This window comes from Stenella coeruleoalba (genome assembly GCF_951394435.1).
Source record: "Stenella coeruleoalba genome assembly, chromosome: 7".
Lineage (NCBI taxonomy): Eukaryota > Metazoa > Chordata > Mammalia > Artiodactyla > Delphinidae > Stenella > Stenella coeruleoalba.
Window position 1 is genome coordinate 32,590,380 of NC_137153.1, and position 11,792 is coordinate 32,602,171.

The following is an 11,792-nucleotide window of genomic DNA, read 5'->3' on the forward strand; positions in this document are numbered from 1 at the left end:
TTAGAAACTATCTACTCTCCAGAGGTATACAACTTTAATTTAGTGGTAAAAATCACTAGGAGTGACTTAGGAGTCTATCAGACCTGAGTCCAAATTCCACATCTACCATATTTTGGTGAGCAAATAACTACTTCTGAGGCTCTGTTCCATGCATGCATTATGGGATATCATAATAATACATACATTAATTGTATGACTATCAGGGGATGAAATGACACAATCCATTTGCCATGGTCGGCTAAGTAATTTGCACCAAGTAAGCACTCAAGACATTAGCCAATATTAATAGTGGAGAGATGAAAACAAAACTCTGGGACTGATGCCTACCCTAGTGGCCCCAGTGGTCATAATGACTTTCTTCCATTCAGCCTGCTCTCTTCTCACTAAGACTAAGGAAGAGAAGATGAACGAATTAGGAATAACAATTTGAAAATGGTGTTATACTCCCTGAATGAACGGAATTATAATAAAATGATTCATGAGTTCTGCAGAAATATGATGAGACTTTAGATCTTTATGTTAGTTCTCTACAAAACCAATTTACGGCCCTAAGATGTACCTTCCCACCCAGCCCCATCCTTACCAGGATCAAATATCATTGTAAATGGAAAAGTCAACAACACATAATCAACAAGCTAACTTACAAGCCAGTGAAGTCTTGGAGGTTTGATAGAGAAAATTCAGATTTATCATTATATGTAAAAATAAGATGATATGAAGAACTCAATCTAAAAAATATTACCTGGAGATCTATAATCTCTACAATAGTGCTATAAAAAGTAAAGAGCTAGAAATCTATTTAGACGGTTTTCCTTATAAGAAAGCACTTTCTGTATAACTTTTAATGTACTATTGATGAGAACAATTCAACAAAATTCAAATAAATATCTGCAGATGTCCTACAAGAAGAAACGAACAGAGTTAGATGTGACAGGGGATAACTGGACTTCAGGATGAGTAAGACCCTATACTTGACCTCAATAAATTAACGTGAAATACAGTGGATGAGTCACGTACAGAATGTCAGAATTCTAAAAGGCCAAGCTAAGTACCAAAAGGAACATGTGGGGACTCTTAAGAAGGAAATAAAATATTGGTTAGTTGATTATGAAAAGGCAGAAGGGAGTAGGTTCCCTTTGGCTGCTCTTTGAAGAGATCACTTCCTTTCCCCCCTAGTCCTGAGGCTAGGGTGGCATGGGCAATAGAGGAATGTGGGGACTGAGAATCATTTCTACTCTCACCAGAGTGGCTGGAAGCAGATTTTCTTACCAGGATGTAGTAGTATGCTAATATTTAAGGGTTCTTGAGGTCAGAGAGAAGGGTTTGAATACTCCGGCTCCATCTCTTGCTGTGGGTCAAGTTTCTTACCTTTCCAACACCTCGGCGTCTTTATCTGAAAATTGGGGATGATGATAATGTCTCCCACCTGAGTGTGAGAACTATATGATATAGTGCATACGCAGGGCTAAATTTGGTGCCTGGCAAACAGAAAGTGCTCAGTACGGCAGGCCAGTGTAGTGACAATAAAGGCAAAGATGACGGGGGTAGTGCCGGTGTTGCTTCTGCCCCCAGAACAGGCTCTGACTGGGAGAGAGTTAAAGCACCTTTGGGTTCATGGGCGTTTATATATAAGCAACGGTTGATCAATGTGAGCTGGTTGTCCAAATGATTATGTGCAATCTAAGAAAAAAATGGGCCTCGGATCTGCTCAGCTACTTAATAATATTAGCAGCGGTAGTAGTCAAAGAAGCTAAATTTTATTAAGTGTTTATATGCCAAACAACGTGCTGAACGTTTTAAAAGGATTTACTCACTTATTACAACAAGGCTATACGCTAGGTCCTGATAATGTTATTCGTCTCTTTCAGATGTTGACTGAGCCTCAGACGGGTTACAAAAGCACCTAAGATCCCGTTGTCAGTACGTGACGGAAATGAGTTCAAATCCAGCCTGTCTGACTTGTTCTTAATCACTAAGGTATGAAATTAAGCATGTTGCCCTTTGCCTGATTCTCCTTCTGAGGCCTGAATATTTCACTTAGCTCTCTGAGTGCAGAAGAGAGAAAATTCTCTCTCCTTGACCCAACTTGGCATCAATATCCAACTCCCCTTCTCAAAATGGGTCGCTTCAACGAGCAGCAATGAATGCCGGGTCGTGGACCAGTCACCTTGATGACTAAGAGTCAGACACTAGGGAAAGAAAATGCTCTGTGACAAACCTACCCTTGTACAGAAACAAGACAGAAATGGAGGGACAGGGCAGAAGATAATGGAATAAGGCATAGGAAAAATAGCACCTGGCATCGTGATAGTAATAATAATAATAGTAGTAGTAGTAGTAATAGTAATAATAATAGACTTTACTATGCTCTAGGCATTGTATTAAGTGCTTGGTGTAAGTGACTTCATTTTAACATTGAAAACAAGTCTACGGGGATGAAATATTATTAACATCATTTTATAGGCAGGAGTATTGAGGTTCAGGTAATCAGGTAAATTGCCCAAGCTCATATGGTTAGCAAGTGGAAAGCAGAGATTTGAACCAGCACCTACACTCCTAACCATTATGCTATAACCATTATGCTGAAGACATAAGAATTCCAATGGTCTTTCCCCATAACCCACTCCTGCACTCCAGACTTAAACAGTCCAAGATCAAGAGAGAGCAAGCTTGGAGTTGCCACTCTTCAGTGAGTGTCAATCATTTCAGAACAGTGTATTTGCTAACAAGATGCAGTTCCTGTGATAATCTTCTCAACCAGGTATCAAGAAACAGGAAGCAAAGATTCAAATAACAGTATGTTCCTACTTACGAGGAAGGTGGGACAGCATAGTTGACACTGGGCTTAACTGTTCTGGAAAACATGGTCCCAGTAGGCATACACGCTGGTACATTTTCCCCACCTACCAAATACAAAAGAAGTATTTCATTTCCATGTTGCTCTTCAAAGTTCCACCTCATTCGTTCCTGTCATTCATCCTCTGGCCTCTTCCTGTCTCCATTTCTGTACAGAAAGGTGCTGAGTCTCTGCTCTCGGATACGAAAAGGGTGTGTTAGGAGAGGGAGCCGTGGTACCTCAATGTCTTTTTTTTTTTTCATCTTAATTCTATTATGCCAACTCCACTGAACTTAATTAGAGTGAATACAGAATTACACAATTACCCTCTGTTCTATTCTTCAGATGTTATATTTTGATAAAATTTACGACATGCTGCTCTCCCCTTGAACGCCAGATGAACACTAGAAATGGATGTGTGTTGACATAAAATCTGTTATAATTACAATTAAAGTATAGCTTACATAATGATAGTGTTAACATAAAATTATAGATGTGTAGAGACAACGTGGTCATGCATTTTTTAGTATAAGTACATGCTTAGACCAATATCTGTTAGCGGAATGAAGATGGAAGAGAATTTTGGTTAAGCCACAAAGGCTGTTCAAGGACTTGCAGATAGCTAAGGGGAACTCAAAGACCAGTAAGATAATATTTCCCCTGCCATGTTTTCGATTGCAAAGTGAAGGGAAGATGTGAAAGTAAGTACCCCTATGGAAATTACAAGACAAGTACATTTTTTTCCTTGAATACCTGGGCAAATGCTTAAATTCTAATGTGTATCAGTGATGCAAATTTTCAACTGAGTTTGATAAATCATAAAATAATAATTATACATATATGTATATAAAACTGCATGGAACTAGACAGTTCAGAATTACTTCTAATTAAAGAGGTACCCTATGACAACGAACTTAAACCTTACAAAATATGGTTCCAAGTACCCTATCAGAGTGAAAAGTAGGAGACTGAAAGGTTTATTGTAAATGTTTGTAGTCATGGTGTCTTAACTAAAACTACTGTGTCACAAATACTATTAAAATAATTGTGACATTTTATTCACTTTTACTGCAAACAACAAAACAAACTATAGGTATTTTTTCATTTCAGGTAATTATTTTAGCTAACAGTTATTAAATGTTTTGAGAAGACAGAGTGCTAATTGCATTACTTCATTTTATCTTTAAAATAGCGCTTCCATGTAATTATTCTTAATATCTCCATTGTATTAAAGTGTATCTCTAGTTTAGACCTTTCTTCAGAACTGCAGACTTGTGTATCCAACTGTGTACTCAGCATCTCTACTTGGACGTCACGAAAACATCTCAAATCTTATACCTCCAAAACTGGTCTTTAATCCCCCAAACATGCTCTACCCCAAACTTTTTCCATCTTAGGTGACAGTAACCACACCTTTCCAGTTCCCCAGGCCCTAAGTCTCGAATTCACCCTTGACCCCCTCTTCCTTTCCATTCTTGCATTCAAGCTACCACGAAATGCTGTCACAACCTTCTCAATGTGCCACTTCTGAGAATTACCAGCCGCTAGCAGCCTGGTGCAGGCCACCAACATAGACCTCGAGGATCCTGTAGTCGCCTCCTGAGATTCTCCCTGACTCCACTCTCTCCCCACATCCTCAAGGCCACAGATGGAGTTATGCTTTTCAAACAAGAGACAGTTCATGCCACACCTCGGCTAAAATCCTGCCCCTGGCTGCCTACATTTAGAGTAAAAGACACAATGCATGTGATGGCCTCCCAGGGCTTACCCAATCCATCCCATCACATATCCGACCTCCAGCCCTCCTGCTGTCTCTTCCTCCCCACTGACTAAGTCAGCCACGGTGGCCTCCTTGATATTCCTCCAAGCTGCCCGGCATATTTCTGCCTTAGAGTTTTGGGACTGGTTATTCTTGCTCCCAGGGAGTGGTCTCCCCATCATACATTCTGACAACTCCCTCACTTCAAGTCTTTGCTCAAATGTCAACTTATAAAATCCACCCTGACTACCCTATTTAAAATCAGAACCTACCTGTACACTCCTCCAGCACTCCCAACCCAAGCCTCTTCAGTGAACTTCACATCCTTTTCCTTAACCCGTAGCGCCCATCAACTTGTGACAAAGCATAGAATTTATTTATAACATCCGTTTCCACACGAGAGTGTAAGGAGGGAGAAAGCATGCAAGAAGGAGCACGCAGGCAAAGGCTCTTGTCTAACTTATTCATTGATAGTCCAAGCATAGAGAACAGGAAGATGCTTGATAAATAGTCCTGAAAAAGATACAGATGAGGAAACTAGTAGTAAAGCTCAGAAAGTTTAAGTAACTTCCTCAAGGTTCTAGAGCTAGAAGAGGGTCACAGTAGAATTCACACTTGGGGATGTCTAACTTCAAATCTCTTAGCCTCTCTGCTATCTTTTTTTTTTTTTTTTTTTTCCCTCTCTCTTCTTTGCGGTACGCGGGCCTCTCACTGTTGCAGCCTCTCCCGTTGCGGAGCACAGGCTCCGGACGCACAGGCTCAGCAGCCATCGCTCACAGGCCCAGCCGCTCCGCAGCATGTGGGATCTTCCCGGATCGGGTCACGAACTCTCAACCACTGCACCACCAGGGAAGCCCCTCTCTGCTATCTTAAGTCCATGCAATTCAGGATTTGTTTTAATCAGTGCCATGGAAATTCTCACTCCACTGAATAGGATCACTAAAGTGTTCTCTGTCTAGATATATATATATATGTTCCATTTAAACAAAGGAAACAGAAGAGGGGAATTCATCATGGGTTATTGCGGTAGTTTTACAGCAATTTTAGCAATAATGACATTTAAGTAATAGTGATATTTAATGATAGCATAATAATAATAAAATAATAGCTCTTAAATGTATTGAAGACAAATCGCATGCTAAACTCGGTGCTAAAATATTTCCATGTATATTTTGTGCAAAATCCTTATGAATATTCTATCAGATGAGCTTTATGTGTAACTCCACCAGGCATACTTCTCTTATTCCGCTTTCAAAGATAAGGAAATTGATGAGAAGTGTGGTAACTGTTTGATCAAGATGAGACTGGTAATAAGTTGTGAGTATGAATTTAAATTCAGGTCTAACTCCAGAATTTGATTCTCAATCCATACATGAAAATTCTGATAATTCCTTTGATAAGGGTATGTTCTCTCCTGGAAAACATCCCCCATTATGTCTGCCTGTGCTCACACCTTCAGAACACAGTCAAGTTTGAAACATGATAAAAATGTTTAAATAGTGTGCTTTAATAAATGGAAATATCTTCATCTAAACAATAACACAAAAAGGCAGGCTGAGCCCTTTGAAGTGGCTTCGTTGCTATCTTCCATCCAGAACAAGAGAAGGAATCGACAGCTGCAGAGTAAAGAAAGCATGAAACCCAGAGATGGAGGATTCTGTAAATGACCAATTACAAGACTATTAAGCCACACTTTCATAGCAAGAGGCAAAATATTCCATTAAACTGAAAATTCTTCTACCCCTCACTCCAAGGCCCACACAAACATTAATGTTGCATGTATTAGGATCTATTTCCTGTGCTCTATCAACTTGACTTTCAGCAACTGTATTAATACAGTCCTTTCGCTTTGCACATATATCTGAATGATGGATTCCATTACTGGAGTTTTGTAGAAAGAGTGGAGTGAATGAAGTAAAGTTTGGGAAGAGCCATCATAATCCATAATGATGGGCACTGAATCAGGACAAGAAGAAACCTCTCTTCTCATTTATTTGAATGAAAATTCTACTATATATTTATTGCCTCTGTACAGGGCCATCTGTTGAATAGTGGAAAACAAGCATCTTTCATTTGGAGGTAGGATTTGTGTGCTCAAGTTTCTATGGGCCTGCAGAATTAATCTTGTTTTAGAAATGAAATAAAATGTAATTTCTTACTGTAAGCAGATGTGGTTAAGCAACTGGCAACTTTGATGTCTTTAAATCACCGCAGTTTCAGGGTAGGCAAATCTATAATTATTTCAAGCACTTCTTTATTGGTGCAACAATTGAGCAGTGTACATAGTGGTCAACAACCTGGGCATTGTCAGACGACTCTAAGTTTGAATCTAGACTTTGCCACTCACCAGCTATGTGACTTTCAGCTATGAGAAGCACTTTCTTCAGCTTTACAGTGTGGATTATTATATGCCCTTTGCAGAACTACTGTAAGAACTAAATGTATATGGGCACAGGGGCTCATAGTAAGGGCTCAAATTAGTACTGTGGTCACTACTAGTAGTATTGAAAAGAAATTAGAACTTCTATTCTCATAAAGTGGGATATGTGTCCCTTTTCATTGTAATTTCATATCATTTTACTTTTGACCTTATAATTTAATAGCTTGATCCAAGAAACATTTAGCAGTAAATATAATTGAAAGAAGATTACCTGTCAAACATGAAATACTGTAGCATCAAGTGTGCTGGCACAATACTCTTCTCAGATAATTAACCTGTAAAAATATGTTATTGTCTTCTTTTTAATTAAGCACATTGAACATATATATTTACTGTGCCAATTGGCGAAAGGTCCATTAATTAATCAGTCTAACTATATGTTGCATAAACGTCTTCTAAACATAATCGTATATGTATTTTATTTGTTGGGAAAATGTGTTTGAGATTGTTCTTTTCTGCCTATTTAAAGTAAAAGAGGGTGAGAAGTAGAGTTAGGCTTAATGTACTTTGTACTCGATTATGCCATGAAAATGCTTCTGTGCCCTGGAGACAACAACAAAAGATTTGCTTTAATGACAAGAATCAAGTATGTTCTAAAGCTTCCAGGTAGGAGGCGTATAGGTTGCAGTTTATATCAGAAGTCTTTGCTCTCTCTCTCAACTGCGTCTAGATGGGAAAGATGTGGTCACAAATGCTTCAAGGTGATATAGTAAATGTTGGAAAAGAGGGGGGTAGGAGGCAGAGTTTTGAATATCTCAAACCTGAGCTAGAAGGATTTTATTTAAAGAAAATAGCGGATATTATTTTTCACTTAAGGAATGCCAGTCAGCAAACCTGACATTAATGTAGGAAATTAGCTCTTTTAGCTACGATGCTTTCAAATGCACATTACTGAAAACAAATTCAAAATAGTCAAAGGAAATTTAAAAACAAAAACCCAACAACAACAACAACCTCAACAAACAAGTACTAGAAATTCAGGGATGCAGCCATATTCAGATACAGTTGGATCTGGAAGTTCCAGAGTATCAGCAGGGTTCCAGCTCTCTCTCCATCGCTCAGCCCTGCTTACCTCTGCAAGACTTTATTTTACAGAAAGTCTCTTCTTGTGCTGGATGCTAACTGGGAGTCCCAGAGTCGTATCTCCCCAGCTTAGAAATTCCAGAGAGAAAAGACAATTCTTCCATTTTTCTCTGAGAGAAAAGTCCTGGGGAGGAGTCTGATAGACTTAGCCGAGGTCAGATGCCTACGCATGAGCCAATCACCTGCTTTACTGGAGTTCAGTCCCTGGGAGACTCATCCCCGGGGCCCGTGAGGAGGCAGGATGGCATTATCTGGCAGTTCTCCAAGAAAAGCCTGCTGTTTTTGTAAGATGAAAGGGGAGAGGACATGGATAATGAAACCTGTATCTGCTTCTGTAAAATCCACAGAATCTTACTCCCTGCCCTGTGTCGATGACCATGCAGTAAGCTGACCCAGGAGGTCTTTTTTCCCACAACAGTCTTTATATATATGACTAAGGAACACACTGGTAAAAGAATATGGGAGAAAGTCTGAGTATGACAAGTCAGCTAGACTGATATTAACTTAAAAAGCTGTGTGAAAATATCCTTAAAGAGTTGCCCCCAACTCACTCAAAGTCCAAAGTTGGAGCTGGAAATACAATGTCATGGAGTTTGGATAAGAACAGGTTTTCTCCAAGCTGAACTATGACACAGAGAGTAGAGACTTCTAGAAACTATACTTTTTCAAAGAAAAAACATCACATGAGAAAAATGAGGCCTAGAAAAATTAAATGACTTAAGGTAACATAGCTAATTAATGGCAGGACTGAGACTAGAGTATACTTTGTGTAATTGGCTATGGTCTTTTTTGTTTGTTTTTGTTATCACTTCAAAACGAGACAAACTTAAAGAAAGGAAACACAACCAAGGCTCAGTGGTTGGAAAAGGGATGGATGTGAACGCCCACTTGTTTCTTACGTGTAAAGTTACCCCTCGCAGTGTTTTGGAGGAGAAAACGCTGGCTCTTCCCAACGTTGGTTACATACACAAAGATTCCAAAGACAAGACAAGTGCTTTGCAAACAAAGTAACTAGAACCAGCTCAGGCTTCCCCGCGCCGGGTCCTACGTTCCACGGTCAGAACCACCAACTGTATCCCCCCGGGTAACAAAGTGATTCAGAAAAGCTAGCGTCTTCAGAGAAGGGAGAAAACTTAGCCGGGAAGAGAGTCAGGAGAAAATTGCTCAGCTTCTTGCTGGGGTCTGAAACGATCCCAACAGAGTCCTTAAACCCCTCAGGTTTCCCCAATCAAGCACCCTCGCCTCCAACCTGGGCCACCCCAGATCTGACTATCAGAGGAAAGAAGTCTGCGGACGCACGGAGAGCTGACCACCCCACGAGAAGGACCTACGCGCGGCCGCACCCACTCACCTGCCGCTCCACGGGAGACTGGAGACCAGCCCGGGGTCCAAGTCCTCGGCTTGGCAGACTCGTCCCTCTCCGGGCCCAGCTCCAGCTCACCTCGGCGCGGCCCGCCTGGACGCCGCCATCTTGACCAGAAAGGGGGCCTCGCGCCGGAGGCCCCTGAGCGGGCGCCCTGAGCGGAGCCGGAGCGCCGGGGAGCCCCAGGTCGGCGCCCTACGTCCCCCGCGCGCTCGCGCCCCGTCCACGAGCGACGAGAGTCCCGCACGCAGCTCCCTACCCAGGCTTCCGCGCAACCGACGCCCCACGCAGCCCGCACCACGGCTCAGGCGGCGCCGAGGGCGGCCCGGGCGGAAGAGCGGGCGCGGGGCACGCTCTCGGTAACCTGGCAACGCGGAGCAACCCGGCGTCTCCGGCGAACCCCAGCCCTCCACCACGAGGAAGCACGGACCCCCGCACCCGCCGCCCAGCCCGCGCCGCCCCTCGGTCGTTCCGCCCGCCGCTGCCCGCTGGCTATGGTCTTTTAAATCCATGATACAACGTCTATATGTAACGAATCTGTTAAACCCTAAATGTTTATGATATTCAAGTAATCCATTATCTGAATTATTCTTGAAGATAAAACATCCAAAGACTTCTTAATTGTATGGGTATACATACATAAAATACACGTGGAGGTAACTTCAAATATAGTATGTGCCTGTCTCTAATTCCTTCCCTCTCCGCTCTTTTAAAAAAATGCCCCTTTACAAATTGCCCACTCACCATCTGTTAGGTAAATCTGCTGAAACACAGTAAATGTGGAGACAAATTGTTATAGAGACTATTCCAAATGGCACCGACACCTGTATTTATGAAATTTTTAAAAGGGTAAGTTAGAGTTGATTTTAAAAAAAAAAAAGTCCCACTATAGTAACACCACATCATCCTAGGTGCCCAGTTCTATCCAATTACATAAGATGGAGAAAGAGAGAGAGAGAGAGAGAAACAGAGAGAGGAGAAAGAGAAAGAAAAAAGGAAGAAAACCAAGTACTTATGTATAAAGTGTTGCTCCCAAAGTTTGAGATTATACTCAAGCATCAATGAACAGAAGGAAAACACTTACAAATTTACAAATGTATTTCATTTATGGTATGAGGGACACAGGTTTAGATTTGCAACACACTCCCACAGGGGTCAAATTGACCACTTTTTTCTATCTAGTTGCTCTTGAGAGAACAAAACAATTGAAACAGATGCCATTCAATTCCAAGTCTATAGCTTAGACCATGTCACTGCACATGAAATATTGTTCATTCAGAGTCAGCACATAGCAAGAGTAATTTATACTCTCAGAGTGTTTGCTCTCAAGTCAATCGCAGAGAAGCCTTGACTAAAAACGTTCCCATTAATTTCCATTGTAATATATCTTACTTATAGCCCATGAAACAGTGGTCAGGGGAGATTTATTCTTTGGACACCATATTATATAATCTCTCCACTTTAAGCCATCGCCCACTCGGCGATTATTTTTTAAATATGTTACTCGTAGTCAATATTAATTTACATTTAACCTTTCTTAGCATTAGGAGAGTATTATTTTGTACAGGCTCAGAAACAAATCTCCCGAAATTCCTCCCTGATGCTCCCTTCAGGCTGAAAATGCATTGCAGGGTGGCTGCAGTGACTTAATTCTAGTTGGCAGAGCCCTGGCCACACACTAATTTCATTAGCCTCAAACTCCTGGAATTGAAAGATCCACTGAATATGATTCTTGTCCTCTGACATGTCACTTACTAACCAGTTCAGTGTGCATACAGAGGAGAGAAAGGACTTGCTCAGCTCTGGCCCACCGGCAGGCAGATGAGAATTCCCAGTCAGAGACACTGTTTACATCTGAGTGGTCATTCTTGCCCAGGTCCTCATTTTCAGGAAGGAAGTTCAATCCAGGCTTTGCTGGCAGCTGCAGCATTTGTTACATCCATTACTATCTCCTTGTTCCTTCTTGCCCCCCAGTGCTTAGCATCCCCCATTTCAGTCACTAAGTCTTCCTTCCCCCAGCCTAGAAGCTTACCTCACCATAAATTTTTATCTCAAATGATAGGTTTGGCACATTCCCCACAGCAACCCACAGGGACTGGGGAAAAGAAAACTCAGATCTCTGGAGAGCTAAGAATTCAACCATTTAGAGGAGTTTCTTTTATACAGGACAGTCTTCATTGAGCTGAACCCTGCAATCCCAGAGAAGATTCACCTACCCGTTCTTTTCTTCTTTCCCTAAAGTGACTGTGTCTTTGAACAATGGGTCTGTGTTCCACTATTCTCTCTATTCATTTTGCAGGTTTACAGAGGC

General features: G+C 41.4%; 1 protein-coding gene across 5 annotated transcripts in view; it reads right to left on the minus strand.

Moving 5' to 3' along the window:
- LOC307188490 (uncharacterized protein) overlaps nt 1-10,049 on the minus strand; it is a 115,223-nt gene extending 105,174 nt beyond the window's left edge. For 2 of the 5 annotated variants that reach the window (XM_079925661.1, XM_079925660.1), the window contains exons 1-2: nt 9,470-10,049; nt 2,813-2,903 (exon numbers count right to left, since the gene is read on the minus strand). In XM_079925661.1, coding sequence (XP_079781787.1) covers nt 9,556-9,993 — 438 coding nt within the window. In that variant the 5' untranslated portion in view covers nt 9,994-10,049 and the 3' untranslated portion in view covers nt 2,813-2,903; nt 9,470-9,555. Of the gene's footprint in view, nt 1-2,812; nt 2,904-7,246; nt 7,311-9,469 lie in introns of all 5 variants that reach the window. The other 3 variants (XM_079925657.1, XM_079925658.1, XM_079925656.1) reach the window with 2 other exon arrangements.
- Nucleotides 10,050-11,792: the final 1,743 nt, after the last annotated feature.